Consider the following 20,988-nt stretch of genomic DNA (forward strand, 5'->3'; position numbering starts at 1 on the left):
ACTCCCTCTCTTCCATGGCGTGTCGAGCCGATACGTTAGCCGAGAAATCCAACACCTCCGTTTCCTTGTACGAGATCGTATTGTGTCAGGCAAAAATGGATCAGCAGTAACATTTAGCTTAATTAAGTAAAACTTTCCATGAACTCCGACGGAGAGCTTAGCGGGAGTGGCACAGCATATAACTCGAGGGATAAAAATGTGTGTCACGTAGAGACGGGAAGGAGCTGAAGAAAGTATACCGATGCTAATATGTCATCGAAAAAATTAAGGGTTTTGTTTACTTAGTGTCGTACTGAATCATCACTGGGGCCAGGATCTTAAGTAAGGAATGCAAATACAATATGTGTAACAACACAGTGCTACTGGGTGAATTGAGCCAACGTTGACTTCACTTGGCCAGCTTGTCAAATTATTATCATTATTTATTTATGGTTAAAACATATATGAACAGAGTGCAATTCTGTCAGGGGCTCACGAAGTAATACACAGCCGTATTCATCAGAAATCATTTATTAAAATCCCCATAGGCGTAATGAAAACGATCCAAAAACTGACCACAGGCAACGCACACAAGTTCATGCCACGGTTACATCTGACAAAAACCTAAAACCGTCACATTTAAAAATCAGTCAAGTAAAATTCTTTTTCTAATGTATATATTCAAAGAGGTTTGGGAGGCCATAGTAAAACTTGTCGGGGGTGGCAATAAACAATTACGTTCCGATGCCATGTCCCGGGGAGAAACGGCCTTTATTTATTTTACGATGAGCGCCTATGTTTGAAACTTAATTACTACTAAAGACGTCGTCCTCGACCGGTGGCGTTTCGGGGGGAGGGGCGATGCCCCCCTCCCAAACACCAATTCTGATTGGTTTGAAAACACCTCATGACGTTGATTTTTGAGGTGCCAAACTTATACTGTTGGTTAACATACTGTTAAAACTGCTGTGTTCCGCGGAACAATAACTGTTTTTGCAGATCTAACTTTCCTTCAGTAAACTGAACAAGCACCTAAGCAACGAAGGGTTCAAATTTTTAAGTTGCTACACACTGAGACTATTCAAAAATATATATTAGTAAACATTAAAAATGGATAAGATAAGATAAGATAAGATAAGAGTGGATTCTATAGCCTATATTTTGAGTCTGTATTTGGGAAACAGATAATCTTTCGTGGAACCGCTACAAGACTGTTGGTTTTGCGATGAAGGAAAATAACGACGAAGAGCCTGAATGGATGTTCGTACAGCTGAATATCGACTGCATTAGCTGTCCATACATCTTAGTTCTCCCCGATTAATATATTTATAGTACACTTTCAAATATTGTATAGTCTTAAATAATTTCATTGTTGTATTATCCTACATTTAACAGCAGCGTTCTTTTATTTTGTTATTATCGTGAAGCATTCTGGTAAAAAAGAAATACATACATATATAATAAAAAAAACTAAAAATATAATTCAAAATAACTAGAAACATGAGAATTACATTGTACACATCACTATGTAAGCATCACCTTTTCATACAAAATGTATCAAATAAACATGTTAGAAAAATACAGTCCACAATAATTCAGTTTACAGTGCATGAACTGAATTACACAAAATTATCTGTCTCACTGGGAAAACTATGGATGTCGGGATGCAGTGAAGGTCTCGGTGAAGGTTAATTCCATAGACGTGTATCATGCTTCCTGAACTGTGCATGGCCTGCACAAACGCATGCATCTACATATTCCGGCCTTTCAGTCTTTGCTCATTACGGCAAAAAATATAATTCAGACCGTTAGTTTATGTTAAGTTCCCTATAAAAATATTTCATTTCCGCAAGTTAGTACAGAAGACAAAATAACACCTTACATTTCTTAGAGGAAGATACGATTGCATCCCATGGTGACTCCATCTCCCAATGGAGATGTCGCACAATGAAAGGGAGACGGCGCTCTGGCGCCCCTGGTGGGGACAACTAAGAACTGCTGCTGAGCCGGCGTCTGAGGAGGGTGGCCGGTTTGGTCTCTGTGTCCTCCTGGTCACTTTCGCACTGTCTCTGTCACAGGTGAACACGGCGGTTTCAGTCACTCCTGTGCCTCTGCTACGGTCATATACTGTCGCATTACTGTATTTGATTCTTCATTATTTTAATAACTTTATCTGTGGCAACTTACATCTTCATATAATTGTATCTATATACAACCACGGTGTTTCTTTAGGATTATTTTGGCAATAAGTCCTTCGGATTCTGTGATATTTGTTTATCGGCTTGTAACAAGCCAAAAAACCTGGCTTTAGATTCTGACAGTGTAGCATAATATATCATATAAACCAGTTGAAAGGAGTTGGGTAAATCGAGTTCAGAGAGTAAAACTAAGTCCAGACCAAGATTGTGTTTCAACCAACCAGTTGATTATAGAGTCACAGTCACAGAGAACTCAACTGCTTGGTTGAAACAAAATCCCAGTCTGGACTTTTACTATATGGACCTGAATTACCCAACTCTGCATATAACTCAATGACATTTCCATCTCAATCAAAACAGCATCTCTCAGCGTTTCCTTACCAGCTCCTCGTCTACTTTTATACTGGGCTTGCACAGTAACTGAAGACGGCAGAATCGGTTACATGCCGACACCATGTTGTAGGACATCTATAGCGAAAGCACAGACAGGAAAGAAAGTAAAGGAAACCGTATTACCACAAATAACGTGTCAAGTTAAAAAATTACTGCAGTTTCAAAATTGGACAGCAGATGGCAACGTCCACATGAAAGTTAACTTCATGGCGCGCATTCCTTAGCGAGCGGGATCACAATCATGATCATAAGAACACTGTATTTGATTGCAGCGTATTTTTGCAAGCCACACTACAGCTTCTGTGGGGGAGGGGGATGACAGAAATAGCCCCAATCATATTAATGGGTCATCAGCCCACTCAGATCACGATTCTCAGTCACAAAGGAAAGCAAATAATAAGTATTGTTTTTGGACACTAAAATGAATCCTATCACTATATTTCCAAATCTGAAATGCATAATTATTTATTTAAATGTCTTATAGTTATTACGGGTTCCACACATACCGGGAGAGCGCTCTGCACTTGCTGGAAATCAGAAAATGCACATTCATCCACTTTAAAAAGCACCTTCAGGGCATTTTTACTCTTTCCGGAATAAGAAATGTTCCCCCCCCATGTGATATGGAGTGTTACAGGTCTGCCTAAAATACAGCTGGATATCAACAGGGCCAGAGTGCAGGATCTAGTTGTATAAATAGGTAAGAATTAAGTCACTTTTAATCATGCCGTGAGTCTAAGTCACTGTAAAAATGTAACTGCAATCTGTCCAGGAGCATACTGTGTGTGATCACGCCCGGCCGCCTCTCCGCATCACAAGTTCGGTGACACGAGCTCCTGACCTCATGTTTCAGCTACCCTGAAGTCAAGCTAGGGAAAGACCAAGCTTATCCTAAGCAGACATGGGCCTCGGGCGCGTCGGTGTGACGTAGGAAGGAGAGAACGGGAGAATGCTAGGCGACTAAATGGCTAGGCAGGCTTTCCCGGGAGGGCAGCCCCTCTGCATTTTACAGGATGGAGGGCGGGCCGACACATCACCTTCCATTTCCTCTTGGCGTTGAACCTCTTGAAGTTCCTCATGTTGATGGAGGAGCGATTTCTGCTGGCGGCCTGTTTTCGTGTTAAGGGCTGGGGAAATGGAAGGGGAGGGGGGGGCAGTCAGATAACATGTCTACAGGTGATCCGCACATACTGATCATCACCCCATGTAGACACACTAGATCAGGGCTCTTCAAATCTGGACCTCGATTCCGAATCCAGGCCTGGTTTTCAGCTCTCCCAGGTATGCTAGCAGCAGAGTTGGGTAATCCAGGTCCAGAGAGTACAAGTCCGGACCGAGGTTTCGTTTCAACCAACCAGTTGAAGATAAAGAGTGACAGTCACAAGGTAATCAGCTGTATGGCTGAAACAAAATCCCGGTCTGGACTTTTACTCTCTGGACTAGAATTATCCAACTCCTGCTAGCAGTGCTTGGACATTGAGGACCATGATTTAAATAGCCCTGCACAAGAAGCCAAAAACCCTGTGCCCTTACTCACCTTAATCCAGGGATGGAGCAGACACTCATCTGCCGTCATTCTCTCGCTGTACAGACAGACAAAGGACTCAGTTTTATCCTCTCCATTGCTGCGGAATGATACACATCCCCCATGTCACCTATGTAAAACTATCCCCAGCATTTATACCCCACCTGTCGCACATCCCTAAACCCATTTGCATGGATCCTTGCCTGTTCTTCCAGAAATAGGTACAGGAGCCATTTAATCCTCTTGCGTATTACTCACATCAACCTGCTAGTTCACACTTACTTTAGTCATGCAATAAGTGACCCCGCCCTCGGTATCGTTAAGTCATCCAAACAAATTACTTTTGTTCTTTGCGCAGTAGCTTCTCGATGAAGTCTTTGGCCATGTCGCTGGTTTGTTTAAAATGGTAGTCGTCGAATTCGTAGGTCATCTCCACGATGTTTTTGAGCGTCTCTGTGTCGTTATCTCCTTGGAACGGGGACATGCCACTCAACCTGTAGTATGGGGGGGGGGGGGTCATGCAGATTATACATGTGACGCTAGATGCAGTGAGCGATCGCTCAGACTCTCGGTACTGACACGGACACTCACAGGATGTAGGTGATGACTCCAATGCTCCTGGGGATGATCAGAAAAAAACAGACTGCCGTTACTCCCAGGGCCCTCACACATGGGTTTTGCACTCACCTGTACTCTACCAAATGCCCAGTCACGTGACACAATAAAATGACGCCTGCAGTGTTACTTGTACTGGCCTCAGTTCAAGACTACGATTACGGGAAAATACAGGAAGGCTTACCACATGTCTGTCGCCTCACTCAGGGGTTCGTAATTGATCACCTCGGGAGCTGGAGACCAGGAAAACAACGCGAGACATTTCAGCTGCACAAATGCATGTATCTTGATATCACAAACAATTAAAAAAACATAAAATAATATCGAACTGGGCACTTCCATGAAAAATAGGGAGGAGTACAGAATATAAATGCACTACTTCAACATGTACTATTTAGTTATATCATCACCAGATACTTAAGAACTATGCTCAAACTAAAATATATAATAAATATTAATAACATATAGCCGTTAATGTGCTGCACATAGCACCTCAGTCCAACTCTGTGTCATTATACAACTTCCTGTCCTGAACCACAACCTTCCACACATCGCCATGACAACCCTGGTACCTCCTTTGTGTAGACGTAACTGAAAGATGGAATGTACCACTCACCGATGTACTGGGGGGTGCCGCTTATGCTCTTGTACTCCTCTCCTTGTTCGAAGTGGTGCGCCAGTCCAAAGTCGATAATCTTAATGTTAGGATGTGGCACAGCCTTTTCTGAGAGCATTATATTTTCAGGCTGCAGATCAGGGGTAGAAACACAGGATGAGTCGAACACTAGATCACCCATAAGAGTGTGTGTGTGTGAATCAGCCCTGAGCTCGGGCCTCACCTTTAAGTCAAAGTGGGCAATGCGCTTGCTGTGCATGTACTGGACACCATGGAGGATCTGCTCCAGGAACTCTATGGCCTCGCGCTCTGTCAAGCTCTCCTTCTCTGCAACAAAGTCAAAGAGCTCCCCACCACGGATCCTGCAGAGAGGGGGGTGTTATGAGAAACAGGAAGTGGGGGGGGGGGGGGGAACCTGAGAGAGGAAAGCAACTTGTAGATCTTTGCTTTCATATTCACAACTCATTTTACTGCGGTTTGTATTTGCCTAGGTAAATCACACTTATCGCCGCTGGCTGATTCTCCCACAGGATGCTAAAGAAATGCAACTGGGAGTCGCTCCTGCCTGCTGCCATGAGGCATCAAGACCAGCAGCAGGCCCTCCCCCCACCCCCAGCCAGCAAATACTTCCAAATGCCCCTTTTTATAGCGGATGGTCACACATACTTCCGTTTACGGAAACCTCCCCCTCCCCCAATGGACAATGGAAAAGAAAAGGCAGAAGAAGGCAGGTATCTGAACCCCACCTTGGAGGGAGGGAGGAGGGGGGCTGTGTTTCGCTTCATTAACACACCTGTTGCAACACATGCGAAGACTCAGAAACAATAGACTCATATTGTCTCTCCCTGCATGGGCCCTTTTAGGAGCCTCCGGTCACCACATCCAGCACCTCTGCTCTAAACAGGTTCATGATACACCAGGCTGATGAGCTGGCAGCGTCACCTGATCGCAGAACAGCTACGGCTCATTTAGCGGCTGCCATGGTTAGCATGTACGACAGTAATAAAGAAAACCAACACATGCCTTTACAAATTCAGTACACATGATGACAACACACAACGGGGAGATCGTTGAAGCAGAATGTTGCTAGAATGTTGCTAAAATTGTCCATTTCATGAAGGATGACAGAGACTGAGGATGGAAGGCTGAAGTCGTAGCCACGGTTGTGGTCGCGCCCAAGCTACCTTGATTCTCCCTTAGCAACCACTGCACTTAACAGCCAGGCTGTCGGAACAGAATTCGGTGGCTAAACAAGCAGGGCTGTACCGCTAATAACAGAGCACCCCCCTACCCAGTTACGGCTTGCGTTTTGTCCCTGGGGCAGCTACGCTAACAGCCACATCCAGCTTCTTTCTTTCAGGACAGGTTCCAGCTTGTCGGAATTCCTACGCGGGTGTAAACAGCGAGGATAAAAATATGCAGCGACAAACAAACCTACCGGCACCAAAACAAATCTGTATAAACCTTTGTTGTTGGCTAGTTTGATCCTCCTCATGCTCTGCATCTCTGGTTCATCTGATTCCGTGGCCGTCTCATAGACTCTCTTTATTTTAAGCAAGAAAATGTACTTAATAAAATATCTTTCACTATGTTCATTTAAATCTCTTAATCCAAGGCCCTATTTCCCTTTGTCTCCTACACTCACAATGAGTAGGCCTCAAAACATTTGGCATGACCGTGGCTATTCGACAATGGGACCTCTTCTTCTATTCTTGACACATGGCCCCAGCTCTATGTCCTCGAAATCCTTTTTCTATCCAACTAAAGAACCCACTGTGTAGTTCGCTTTAAAGACACGACAGCTAAATCCATCTCAAGGCTGAAAATCTGTAAACAGTCCTTACAAAAGAATACCTACAAAGCATTCCTCTGCACATACTACTTCTAGGTATGAAAATAATATTCACAATATTGCCAGCAGGTCTGGATATTTTCCAAGTCTAAGGTGTTGCAAGTCTATTTTTTGTAGATATCTATATGTTGTTGTGAGTGTCTGTATCAGTAGGTGAGAGATGGGCGCAAGGATGCGACAAAGCAGTGTGGAACTCTTGCGTAGCTGACAAAACAAGTTTTTTTGTCATTTATAAATGTGTAGTTTCTTACAAGAATGATGCCGAAATGTTGCAATTCATTGGGTTAAGTGACAAACAGCGGTTGGGGCCGATCGCCAAAACCGAAGAAGTTGGTCAACTGGTGTTATGAAAATTGTAAAGCTTCACTTTGGAGTGAAAATATTCAAAAACAAAAAGTAACATCACATACTAGTCATATCAGGGAAGCCTGGCAGTGGGATTGAGCTGCAGTACTCCAGGTGCACACACTGGACACACACTGGACACACACACACACACTGGACACACACATAAACACACATACATACAGACACGCACACATACACAGAGACACAAACATACAGACAGAGACATAGACAGACAAACACAGACACACACACAGACACACACACACACAGACACACACACACACAGACACACACACACACAGACACACAGACACACACACACAGACATACACACATACACTGGACACACACACACAGACACACATACACAGACACACATACACAGACACACACACACAGACACACACAGACACACACAGACACACACACACATACACAGACATAAACACACCAACTTAAAATGTTTCTCCTCTATTCACAAAGACCTACTATTTTCTTCAATGTGAAATCCTAACATTGACAATAATAATAGTGATTATTGAGGCAGTTCTTCATAAACAATCAAATGAGTTGGAGAATATGTGAATGGAGAAATGAATGGGAAGACACACATTACCACAATCCCTGAACACGATGGTGTTACCAGCCTGAAGTCCGGGTCAAATAATGTGCATGAAAGCAAAAACAGTGCTGTAATGTGCTAACAACACCACTATACTGATGCTACCAAGTGTTACAGCAATGCTAACAGTTATCCAGCAATGCTAATGTAATAGCTGGAGATGTTTATGACAATAAAGGTTTATGTGAACTAGGCCCCCATGTGCTAACAACACCACTATACTGATGCTACCAAGTGTTACAGCAATGCTAACAGTTATCCAGCAATGCTAATGTGATAGCTGGAGATGTTTATGACAATAAAGGTTTATGTGAACTAGGCCCCCATGTGCTAACAACACCACTATACTGATGCTACCAAGTGTTACATCAATGCTAACAGTTATCCAGCAATGCTAATGTAATAGCTGGAGATGTTTATGACAATAAAGGTTTATGTGAACTAGGCCCCCATGTGCTAACAACACCACTATACTGATGCTACCAAGTGTTACAGCAATGCTAACAGTTATCCAGCAATGCTAATGTAATAGCTGGAGATGTTTATGACAATAAAGGTTTATGTGAACTAGGCCCCCATGTGCTAACAACACCACTATACTGATGCTACCAAGTGTTACGGCAATGCTAACAGTTATCCAGCAATGCTAATGTAATAGCTGGAGATGTTTATGACAATAAAGGTTTATGTGAACTAGGCCCCCATGTGCTAACAACACCACTATACTGATGCTACCAAGTGTTACAGCAATGCTAACAGTTATCCAGCAATGCTAATGTGATAGCTGGAGATGTTTATGACAATAAAGGTTTATGTGAACTAGGCCCCCATGTGCTAACAACACCACTATACTGATGCTACCAAGTGTTACAGCAATGCTAACAGTTATCCAGCAATGCTAATGTGATAGCTGGAGATGTTTATGACAATAAAGGTTTATGTGAACTAGGCCCCCATGTGCTAACAACACCACTATACTGATGCTACCAAGTGTTACAGCAATGCTAACAGTTATCCAGCAATGCTAATGTAATAGCTGGAGATGTTTATGACAATAAAGGTTTATGTGAACTAGGCCCCCATGTGCTAACAACACCACTATACTGATGCTACCAAGTGTTACGGCAATGCTAACAGTTATCCAGCAATGCTAATGTAATAGCTGGAGATGTTTATGACAATAAAGGTTTATGTGAACTAGGCCCCCATGTGCTAACAACACCACTATACTGATGCTACCAAGTGTTACAGCAATGCTAACAGTTATCCAGCAATGCTAATGTGATAGCTGGAGATGTTTATGACAATAAAGGTTTATGTGAACTAGGCCCCCATGTGCTAACAACACCACTATACTGATGCTACCAAGTGTTACAGCAATGCTAACAGTTATCCAGCAATGCTAATGTGATAGCTGGAGATGTTTATGACAATAAAGGTTTATGTGAACTAGGCCCCCATGTGCTAACAACACCACTATACTGATGCTACCAAGTGTTACAGCAATGCTAACAGTTATCCAGCAATGCTAATGTGATAGCTGGAGATGTTTATGACAATAAAGGTTTATGTGAACTAGGCCCCCATGTGCTAACAACACCACTATACTGATGCTACCAAGTGTTACAGCAATGCTAACAGTTATCCAGCAATGCTAATGTGATAGCTGGAGATGTTTATGACAATAAAGGTTTATGTGAACTAGGCCCCCATGTGCTAACAACACCACTATACTGATGCTACCAAGTGTTACAGCAATGCTAACAGTTATCCAGCAATGCTAATGTGATAGCTGGAGATGTTTATGACAATAAAGGTTTATGTGAACTAGGCCCCCATGTGCTAACAACACCACTATACTGATGCTACCAAGTGTTACAGCAATGCTAACAGTTATCCAGCAATGCTAATGTAATAGCTGGAGATGTTTATGACAATAAAGGTTTATGTGAACTGGGCATGGTGCTAAGATGGTTTGATTTGGATTTTGGGGGCGAGGGGGCATAAGAGAGAAGAGTCTCCCTTAAAATGTCCATCTTACAAAGACCCCCTCCCTCCATTTTTAACATTGCCATCCTCTCCCCTTTCAGGTCAACAACCTTCATGGTAGCCACCCACCAAGGATGTAGTTCTGGTTTCAACACTAGTGGGGTCAAATCAGCCCGAACCCCCCTCCCCCCGCCCCCAACACACAGGGTACTCCCATAATATTGACAGAAACATGTCCCTACCATTCATATCCACCCCCGCCCCCAAATATAATCTTATACAGCCTACCCCCTCACTTTGTACCACGTAAAACGTTTTAGTCACCTTGGTGAGCAGAGTGAAGCAAAGCTAAAAGATACAAAAAATACGAGATACCAAGATCACTGGCAGATCACTGGCAGATCACTGGCAGATCACTGGCAGATCACTGGCAGATCACTGGCAGATGTCATGTGAGAGGCTGCCGTTAACACTCCTGTCGTCCTCCATACCAGCACATGTATCTTACACATTTGTGCATCGTCTGGTTTTTTGCAAAACTCCCAAAAACTCCCCAGAAATCCCATTTCGTTTCTTATGTGGCCGAGGAGCGATATATCAAAACCGCGATGAGGATGCTGCAGTGCAGAAGGGTCGACTGTGCTATACAGTTGGAGACCCCTGTGACTTTCGAGTTCAAACCCAGTATGAGTCAGACAGCAGACCGGCCCGCGCCGCCCCCGCCCTCGGCTGAGCCCCCATCTGTCACTCACAGCTCCACAATGAGCACCACCTCTGCTCTGCTCTCGAACACGTCTCGGATGGCCATGATGTTCCCATGCTGCAGGGTCTGCAGGATCTCCACCTCCTTCTCCACGCTCTTCCTCTCGATCCCCAGCCGGCTGCTGGCGGTCTTCCGCAGCTTCAGGAACTTGCCCGCCCAGAGGGTCCCCGTGGCCCGGTCCCGCACCTCCCGGACCTGCCCAAAGTGCCCACTGGGTGGGGTAGAGGGGTTGGGGGGGTGAGAATGATGTGGTTTGCATGAGTGTCACACCGCAAAATTCTTTTCCTCTGTGAAACAAAAACCTTCATCACACAAAAAAAAGGAAACTGTCAACGTTCAAAGCGCTGGATGCAGTTTAAAGTTAAACTTGGTTCTTCCTTTTTTGCTACTATAAGTTTTGGCGGCCTTTTGGCTACAGAAGGTCAGAGTGACTCCAAGGTCACATTGCAGCAGCCAGATTAGTATGTCCTGCATACATGCAGATGGCAGGAGGTCCGGCTAAAGGGGTCATACTGCAGGGCAGAGAGCGACGGAGGGGTGTTGTCACCTGCCCAGCACTTCCCCGATCTCGTACAGGTCCTCCACGTTCTCCAGCTTGAAAAGGGCCATCGTGGTCCCTGACTTTGACCCGCAGCCGCCTCCTTTTCTCAGAGCCCCCCCTGGCCCGTTACTGCATACTGGAGTGGACTGGAAAGGGAGAGATGAGAATTATTAGAGTGATAACGTCAAGGTCCACGGACCTTCTCTGGAAAACTGGTGCACGAGATGGTGATTGTGTCACCCTACAGACATTCGGCACGATGGCTGGGCCAATAAGTTTAATTTAGGTACAGATCCTGCAGAGGTAGAAAATGGAAGCGTGTCGCTCTGTGAAGGGGTGGGAGGACCAAGACTCGCAAACCCAAGAGTCTAAATATTTCTGTTGATTCACAGGTACGAAAGCCACACGACACTCTAATTATAGTTGCGATGCATGTGAAATTGGCCTAGCGAATGCACCACATGCCCTAATTACAGGATGACACGCGGCATTCAAAACCTCTCTCCACCATCGCTGTGCCCTCCTGTAGCTGTTATTTCTCCTACTTGTGACCTAGGAGCACCAACCTTCTGGAGATCTCCAGCATGTGACAGGATGCTCACTAGATGATGTATCATAAAGGAAAAACAAAGCCTTGGCTCACCCCCCCCCCCCAAACTATTCTTTCCCCAGTAAAAAAAAACCACGGAAGACAAATAGAAAACAATCCCACCCCCCATCCAGAACAACAATAGAGAAGAACAAGTCCAGCGTGAAACAGTGTTTGATATTAATAGCTGCCAAGCTCATAGACTGCATTACCCACCATGCATTGTTTCAACAAACAGTATAAACGTCCACGAGCTTGGCACGGGTGATGCGATAGCCAGGGTGTGAGACTGGGGGCTTTCGGCAGCAGAACTGCGATGTGCAAATAGTGAGCACGTACTGCATCGCACGGAGTTAGCAACTCCGACAAACAACTGCGACAATGGCGCACCTGTCTCTGCACTCTGACGGACGGCCCTACCGCAGGCGACCCCACATGACGTACTTGGAAATTAAAATGCTACACAAGTATAGAAGGCTACTTAGACACTGAAAGGAGAAGAGCATCCCCCCCCCCCCGCATGACAGCGTCTCCAGGCCCAGCACCTAGGGGTGTAGCACACTTCACAAGTTCTCAGGCGTCATTCCGGAAGAAATCCAGGAACATGTTTTCAGACCATGACTTTATAGTAAAAGCCCTCAAGGAACCGAAGTAAAACATATCAGATATTGCAATTACCAAGAGAAGTGTTCAACATCTTTAAATGTTCCCAAATCGTAGGCTCTTTTGCTTTAATGACAGCACTGCAGACTCCCTGCATTCTTTCAACCAGCTTCCAGATGTAGCCGCCCGGAATGCTTCACCAACAGAGAACTTCCATAAGTTCTTGGCTTAATTTGGCCCCTTGTTCTTACTCGTCGATCCAACTCATCCCAAGCCAGACAAGTCATCTGTCTCAGCACTCCATCTCTTACGGTACTTACATAACCAGGGACGGATTATGGGTTGTGTGGGCCCCTGGGCAAAACGTTCGTGAGGGCCCCCCCCCCCCCACCACCACCACCACCACCACCACCACAACCATCACAATTCAAGGGCCCTTGGCAGCCAAACGCCCTCCCTATAGGGTCAGGGGCCCTTGTAGGCAGAGGATCAAAGAATGTAGGCCCTCTAAAATAGACAAACGAAAATACATTGTTGATAAGCGTTGCAAATTGTTTTGGGCTAGGGGCCCCATGGGCCCCCTGCACCCCAAGGGCCCCTGGGCAGCGGCCCCGCTGGCCCGGTCCGTAATCCGTCCCTGTACATAACAAATGAGTTTCAGTTGGCGGGCACAAACGTTTGGTACAGTACTAAAAGAATGTGGCTTCCGTGAAAAAAAAATAATCTAAATTTGAGATGGATGTTGTATTATAATTTAATTAAATTTGTGCACTGCCTACAACAGCATAGCCTGGTCTCCCACTTAAGTATCAATCAATAATTAATGCAAATTCTTCATGAGCCAATTCATTAAATGTAATTCTGCGATTTGCATCCATCCACTGATTTTCCATAATCGCTCATCCAACAAAGGGTTGTATTTAATGAAATAATGAATCATAATTATCGGCAGTATATGTTACTGTAATTAGCGTTACTCTGGAGCGTTCATCACGTAGAAACGCCCAAACGGCAACCTGTGTTCTCTGACGCCCTTAGCGGACTCGGTCTGTCCACAAGTGACCTCTCACAGGGGGGCAGCTAGAGAGTTCGCTCAGCCCCACGTGAACGGCACGGTAGCACCATTTGTCAGCTGGCACCATGAAACACATGAGTGGACATGCTTGGCTACATGCTACTCGTGTTCCCTGACGCTGAGAGACACACTATTGATCATGTCACCGGCAAACAGTGCTGCACTAACCTTCCATGTAAATCATAAAAAAAACTGAAGAAAGGCTTTCTGGTTTTACGTTATTATTATGATGACATTTTTCCATTGTTTTTCAGTTAAAATGTGATCAAACAACATGACCCTCCAGCTTCACAATTGCATAATCTGCCCCCCCACAGACTCTAAAAGCCCCTCTTCGGTCTCTTTGTCTTTACATTGTCCAGTATTTATGAGACATTAGCGGCATTGAAGCAGCATAACTGTTGACATTGAAGCAGCATAAAAGTTTTATTAATCTCAGGGTTTTTGGACACAGACTGCACCTGTCCATGTAACAACTTACAGGACAGAGACCTCCTCCACTTAAGTTTCAAACTGCCCATCATAACTCCTGTGCTTCGCCACATTGTCAGTCACGCCAGACAGGCCTGTTGTGCGACTGTATTTGTTTTCTTACCTGTGAAGCAGTTTGAGACATTTGCGTTGTAAAATTAAACTATTTAATAACTTACCACTAACATACTCGGCAAGACTCTCATTATAAACACCTCACGTCTAGTGCAGATATACAAACAAAAAAACAGAACATGATAAATAATTATTCTGTTCCTTGCAACTGAAGAATTGCATTCATGTCTTATGCACTTCACATCTGGGTAAACTATACGCTACAGAACCAATGGACTGAAACACTTCGCTTCACTGACCTGCTGTACTCAGCACCCAAAACCACAGAGTGTGAAATTTTCACTTGACTGCTCCACGGGACTAAGTAAATGAACTCGATTAAATGAGACAAGATTACCTGTCTGTAATTTTACAGCCAGACAAGCCTTCTTTCATCCCACTGTGATCACAATGTGTAAAATATCGGACCGCGGATGATTATTCACTACAAACACACATGCATGTGCTTCTTTTCGTCAGACTAAGTGATGAAAGGGGATCGCCATAGTACTAGAAACATCCTCGCATAGGCAGAATGCCCTTCGCCCACTGGCGGCGTGTTGCTGATTGTTAGCGAGCGTGCATGTGCCTGTTCGCCTGCGCTTCGTGGATAAGGACTAAACGTCTGTTTAATAGCATGTGGGACTAAGGCTGCAGGAGAAGGGCTGATAAGATATCATCAAACAGGAGAAGGGAGTGGGGGGAGGGGAGGTGGTGGGACTGGGTGGTACGAGTATCAGTAGTGCAGGAAAGCGCAGAAGGAAAACAGTTATTACACACAGAACTAAAATGAGATCCGAATGGAAAACAAAAACAAGCACTGATATGAGGCATCTGCTACGTCCAACGGGCCTGAAGAATCTGCAGCTCGTTAGCGGTCCTCGCCCGAGACGCCCCTTTGATCCATCTGAGGCAACATTCCTCACTGACATTTCTCTGGCCGGCCCAATACAACCACTCACTAAACATTTACATATGGTCACAAAATCGCTTTACAGCTGGGAGCTGCAGCCATCTGTCCCAGGCTTCAGCTCTTCGACTTGTTTATGCAACGATTAGCAAAACTCAAAGCATATCTGGCTCTATGGGAAACATGTTTCATAGAGACCTAAAGTGCCACTGAGATGTGAAGGTGTAACTTAAAGAGTTGTTTATAAGAGGTTGTCCTCAAGTTAAGTCTAAGTCTGTACCTCCATCAAAATCCCACATGTTGAATGCTTAACCAGTGACAGCATACCTATCAAACAGAATGTTCCACCCACCCATCCCAAACAGCACAGAGCAAAAGGCAGCGGAACACCATAGATGGGGGTGCCGGTTCAAACACGAAACTCCTAAATGTAAACATCTCAATGTAATTCTACAAAAAATGTAAACATTTTATGTATAAATCATGAAATTAGTGTAAAAAAATGAGGTTACCAATGTAGGCTAACATTCGGCTTTCTGCGTGTTGCTCTGGGAGTCGGTTCTGCGAATTGGCCCAGTCCACTACGGTTTAAGCAGGGACTGCCCACCGACTGGACAAAGTTAAAGGGAATATTCAACAATAACCTATTTAATATGTGGATGCATACTTTCTAGACTAAGAAAATTTTCCGAGTGTATGATGTGAGGTGAAATTTACAATGATTCTCAAAAATTAGCGGATTACAACAATTTCAGAATTTAAGATTAAAATCTTGGAAGTATCTTAGTAAACTGTAGGCACTGAGAAAACTGCCTAGCTTTGGCAAACGGGGTAATAAAAATATATTACGTTAATACTGTTGATTGTGGTAAATAACTCCCTGTACTTATTGCATTGTGTTACACATAATGTATTTAATCCAGCAGTCCACTGACATACACTCCTGCACTTCTGCACATTTATCAACAACATGTCCACATTGTAAGCTGTATACAACAAAATTGCATGTGACCGTTCTTTCATCTTAACCGTGTCTGCACCCACTTTACGCATGTGAGCCACTTACAACCGGAGACAAATTCCACGTACGTTCGAACATACTTTGCCAAATAAACCCGATTCGTATCAGTACCGAAACAATGATGATCAGTGATAATAGTATTTAATTACAGAATAATCAATGATCGCGTTAGAACGAGATCAGCAAACTGCAAAATAACGTAACACGTCACATTGTCAAACAACTTACCGAAATATGCACGCAGTTCAAACCCCTGTATTTGACCCAAGTATGTTTAGATGATTATAATCGGATTCGTTTTTTAAATCAGTAACACCAGAAATGTTGCAAATATAAAAACGCAAACGGACCCAGAAGAGCGTCGTCTTCGGGGATTTACTTTCTGCCGTGTTGTGTTTTTATAAAGAATTATACGCGCAGAATTCGCCTAGAAACTGCCGTATTGAACGTGTCCTTCCACTTCTTCTTTTCGCCGATTTCCCTGTTAAACTTACGGGACTGGTTAAGCCGCTCCCTTGTATACTGGATTTCCATTTGCCCGGGGTCAGTAAAAAATTCCTGGGAAGAGACGCTACATGCCCGACGCAAACTCACTAAGGGAAAGCGCAAGCAGTGGTGGTCGGTAATGGTATTTATAGACAGACTACCAATTGTGACATTTCTGATTTCTGAATCTGCGGATGTAGTTTAAGTGAGTTTGTGCTCTTCGGTGTGTGTAGGTTAATATAGACAAAAGACATTAGTATAGCATCTCCTTTTCCGAATTTCTTCGTATGACATGATACTAATATGCTGTGGAAGCTGACTTATTTTTGCAGGTCTGGTTTTCGTGCTTGTTTACTTAAAAAATAGTAAAGGTTGTTTCAAATGGTTGCTCTCGTGGACAAAACGTGGGAGAAAACAGTAAAAACCTGAAGTACATAAAGGCTATATTAATTATACGATAAACGCATCAAAGTATTTGCGTTACCACTGGATGAAAAGCTGGATTTCTTCCCATGCAATTTGAAACAAATGGCGTATACGGCCTACTAGTAAATTTCAAATGAGCTTTAACATCCAACCGTTTTCTGTGACCAATTATCTCATTCAGGGTTACAGCAAGGCCAGAATGCATCGCAGGAATCGGAGGACAGCCGGATCGGGACGGAAGTCCAGCAAACAGCGCGAATTCAAACACTAAGGGCAATTTAGACACTCCAGGCCAGCAGAGTTCACAAAGAAATCCCGTGTGAAAATTTTTGTGCATTTGCTACAACATTTAAATCATTTAGGACTGAGACAAGATGGAGTACAATTATTGTTACCGGACACAAGCCATTACCAATCACTTCACTTTGCATCAACCTTTAAAGACATCAGCAAGTGATTGTGTTATGTATACACATCAGACACCCTGTAAACCCCATGTCCATAGAGGTGCTGTGATTTAGGGTAACACATGATTATCTCTATGATATATGCTCTAATGATGCCTAATGATAATGTTGTGGTCATCAAGATATTTACTGTAAAAAAAAAAAAAACATTTGATTTTGAAGGGTTTTGTGTGGAATTTGCATGGTATCGGACTTCTCAAATTTCCTTCGATGTAGCCAGTGCACAAGTGTGTGTTTATGGTGTGAAAGCCGTAACCTATATCCAGGATGTGCTTCCAGAATCCCATGAAATAATTTCCCCCACATTTGCATTAATTTATACAGTGTTCCTAAATGATGCAACACGAAACAAAGAACGGAAGTGAAAAAGGAACTGTAATCTTTCGCTGTGACTACGAATTAGGCCTATATAATTAAAATCTCACTCACTGTGTCAATGGCACAACTTTCAAAGCAATGTAAGCACTAAAAGAAATAAAAACTAATTACTTTCATTATATTTAGACCGTGCTGTGGCCATGTCAAAGCGGTGACCGATTAAGAAGTTCCAGTTGCATCAACATCGCCGTCAAAAGCCAGGGCATCGAGTTTCATTGGCGGAAGGTAGTGCGTTAAAGCAGATGTTTGGAGCAGAAGTGTTTCCAGTGATTCATTACCATATCACACACCAAGAAGCTGGGCTGTGTCGAGTTATGTTACTGCCTTTTACCGAATAAGGTCACCAAAGCAAGAAAATACGCACATGCCCATTTCTCAGAAAAGTGCATAGACAAAACAAATACTTATCCAAATGAGTGTTTCAAATAAATACAATTAAAGGCACTGGTGGACTCATTTTCTGAGAAATGGGCACCCCCGCCCCCCCACTGAAAAATGTTGTTAAATTGCCCTCTAGAGTGGTGAAAATACACTATTGTTTGCCCTTCACATGATACAGTGGCATTTGGAGTGCTCTCTTCAAGTGAAATATGCTCTATAAAACAAGAAAATGTGATAGTGTCTTAATGAGTGCCCTTCTAGTAGGGAAAATGTGATGCGGTGCCTTATTCCATGCCCTTACAATGGCCTAAACGGCCCCCATGGCTACCCTTCCAATGGAAAAGGGTACCGTGATGAAGTGCCCTTCTAGTGGAGAAAATGCGATGCCCTCTGAGGTGCCCATCCAAGCGAGAAAACATGACGAAGAGCCTTTGTAATGGAGAGGGAGAAAAAAATCTCTTATTGCTGCCCGGCCAGCGAAGGAAATGTAATACGGTGCCCCATATGAGATGCGGCTTCCCAGACATACGAGAAAAGAAAACACCTTATGGGTGTTCCTATGTGTAAGAAAATGTCACTGATTCACAAACACTGATTGAATAATCTTAATCGGGGATGAAGACTACATGACCATACACAGCGTACCATTCTACTAGTGCGAGTTGGGGGTTGCGCATGCAATAGGTGCCCCTTTTATAGGTGTTTTCGTCCCTGCCTTTCAAACAACCTACTGATCAGTCCGCTGCTGATCAGGGAAACGTGAAAACATGAAGGCAATGTGAAAAAATGAAAAGTGAGCCAGTTTTGTCATTACGTAAAAATACAACAGTTCGCTACTGGCGACTTACTGGTACGACACCACAAAATATCACAATCCAGTCTGATGACGTATAGCCACTCTCGTCCAGTTTCACGATGCCGCCCTTTTTCGGGCTTTTACCAGAAACTCCACGCTGGGGAAATTATGGCATCATTTCGTTGCCGACTCGTATTTGTAGGCTTTGTATTTGGATCAGGAACAACACTGAATGCATTATGACCGAGACACTAACTGTGCAAACCGATGAAATGACAGCTCTTTCTCTGCGGGAATTTTTGGTCACGACAAGTGCAGCTTCAGTCGAGCGTGACATTATCCCCGCCATAAGAAAACCTGGCCAGCTTGCAAAGCAGAAAGTCAGCAACGTAAACACTGTAGTTTGTCGCATTAGCAAGACAAAACTGTCATGCATCGTTGCTACTGTTAGGGACACCGATCGCATAAGTGCGGAGGTTTCATTTAGTATTCGCTTTGGTTTTTATGGTTTTAGAACGGAACAAAAAAAATCGTTTTTTTTTCTAATTCGAAAGAATATTTGACGAAGTTATGCGACTTTCTGCACGTCGCACGGACAGGTGGGTGCATAAACGCAATGGGGTTTTATTCCAGCCGGGTTCCACTTAAATTCCCGGCCGTGTCCACCGTGACTGTTCAGATGATGGTCAGCCGCATACTGACCAGCATCGCCTCCGTCTTCAGAAAAGCCTATTATCAAGTAAACTAACCGTGAAGTTAAGGGATTCTGCGTTAACAGGCACAGGAGGACAACAATGCTTCCGTGTAGCGAAGCAGTCACGCAACAAATTCTCCTGGTCGATTCTCCTTTCACTTCTTTACAATTACTTTTCACAATGATTATATTTTACACAAATTACATGCTGCGTTACTAGTACAACCAATGAAGGCTGTTACCATCACCAGTGACCACGATGAAATTTCAGTAATGTATCCTTTTAAATTCTTCCGCATAATATAGTAAGAAATACTTGACAAACCACAAACTAACCCCCATACACACATACCCATTCATGCACAGTAAACAAGGGAATCGCGTTACCTGTACTGTCTCGTTTGAACCAATTAAATCGAGACAATTCCATTACTAAAAATATCAGTGTGTCTTATTCTACGATGTGAGGAACATTATACAACGCAGATCGTCGCAATGGTACCAAGTTCTTCTACCTTCACTGCGCTTCATATGCACTCTTTCTCAAGATGTACCGATCCCCAGTTGGCCAAAACTGATAAAACCCCCAACTTGCGGATGAGCCGTAACGCGCAGAATGGTTCAGTCTGCTGTCGTCGTGTTTTTTTCCTCCTTTCTTCTCCTGTGTTTCTAGCGACACCTGGTGGACGCTGCAGCTTCTTTTTACCCTACGACTACATACAGTAAAAACGGAATATTTTTATAATTTTGTTTTGTGTCAGTGACCATATCTTGCATATACCATAATGACATCAGCTGTTTTAAAAGTACAAATAGGTAGCCATCATCTGCCCATCTTATGAACAGGTTATCTTGGTCAAGGTAGGGGGCATGGAATTTATTTCAGTCAGTCAGTTATCATCTCAGTGCTTAGCGTTCTATTTTAGTGAAGAAATTCAGGTTAGATCATTATACTGTACTATACAACAGCAGAGCTTCTCCTTTCCCCTAAACATAATATTGCATCTGTTTATATCATGGCCAAATTGTTCACTTACTGTTAGCTCCCCACTTGTTTATTAATGTAAACGGGGCTATTTATTTTCTAATGTCTGATTTAGTTCTACTGTTATATGCGGTCTGTGGTGTTTCGTTTG

The 20,988-nt window shown here is 43.6% G+C and overlaps 1 protein-coding gene and 1 long non-coding RNA gene across 9 annotated transcripts; one reads left to right on the plus strand and one right to left on the minus strand.

The window, feature by feature from the left end:
- Nucleotides 1-494: 494 nt before the first annotated feature.
- si:dkey-240h12.4 (death-associated protein kinase 2) lies at nucleotides 495-20,498 on the minus strand. Of its 5 annotated transcripts, none has more exons than XM_049025504.1 (12): nucleotides 20,368-20,498; nucleotides 11,448-11,587; nucleotides 10,890-11,111; nucleotides 5,550-5,688; nucleotides 5,327-5,456; nucleotides 4,895-4,943; nucleotides 4,687-4,713; nucleotides 4,437-4,589; nucleotides 4,108-4,153; nucleotides 3,608-3,697; nucleotides 2,559-2,645; nucleotides 495-2,048 (listed from the first exon to the last, which is right to left on the minus strand). In XM_049025504.1, exons 2-12 carry the CDS (start codon nucleotides 11,507-11,509, stop codon nucleotides 1,968-1,970), a joined length of 1,086 nt encoding a protein of 361 aa, XP_048881461.1. In that variant the 5' UTR covers nucleotides 11,510-11,587; nucleotides 20,368-20,498; the 3' UTR covers nucleotides 495-1,967. The 5 variants fall into 5 exon arrangements, with proteins under 5 accessions (XP_048881461.1, XP_048881459.1, XP_048881462.1 ...); XM_049025502.1 differs by having other exon boundaries at nucleotides 20,240-20,445; XM_049025505.1 differs by lacking the exon at nucleotides 20,368-20,498 and adding an exon at nucleotides 16,719-17,555.
- On the plus strand, nucleotides 8,627-10,203 carry LOC125748849 (uncharacterized). Of its 4 annotated transcripts, none has more exons than XR_007399697.1 (4): nucleotides 8,627-8,704; nucleotides 9,083-9,208; nucleotides 9,461-9,586; nucleotides 10,091-10,203. It is a non-coding gene; the product is annotated as an uncharacterized LOC125748849 (long non-coding RNA). The 4 variants fall into 4 exon arrangements; XR_007399698.1 differs by lacking the exon at nucleotides 9,461-9,586 and adding an exon at nucleotides 9,587-9,712; XR_007399699.1 differs by lacking the exon at nucleotides 9,461-9,586 and adding an exon at nucleotides 9,713-9,838.
- Nucleotides 20,499-20,988: the final 490 nt, after the last annotated feature.

The sequence above is a fragment of the Brienomyrus brachyistius genome, chromosome 9 (assembly GCF_023856365.1).
Source record: "Brienomyrus brachyistius isolate T26 chromosome 9, BBRACH_0.4, whole genome shotgun sequence".
Lineage (NCBI taxonomy): Eukaryota > Metazoa > Chordata > Actinopteri > Osteoglossiformes > Mormyridae > Brienomyrus > Brienomyrus brachyistius.

What these genes read in the sequence shown, in the direction of transcription:
- si:dkey-240h12.4 (XM_049025504.1), bottom strand. Translation starts at nt 11,509, where the DNA reads ATGGCCCTTTTCAAGCTGGAGAACGTGGAGGACCTGTACGAGATCGGG. An exon ending in CTACTGCGCAAAGAACAAAA is followed by an intron (nt 4,154 to 4,436) that starts GTAATTTGTTTG and finishes CTGTCTGTACAG; the next exon opens with CGAGAGAATGACGGCAGATG. An exon ending in TGCTCCATCCCTGGATTAAG is followed by an intron (nt 3,698 to 4,107) that starts GTGAGTAAGGGC and finishes CCATTTCCCCAG; the next exon opens with CCCTTAACACGAAAACAGGC.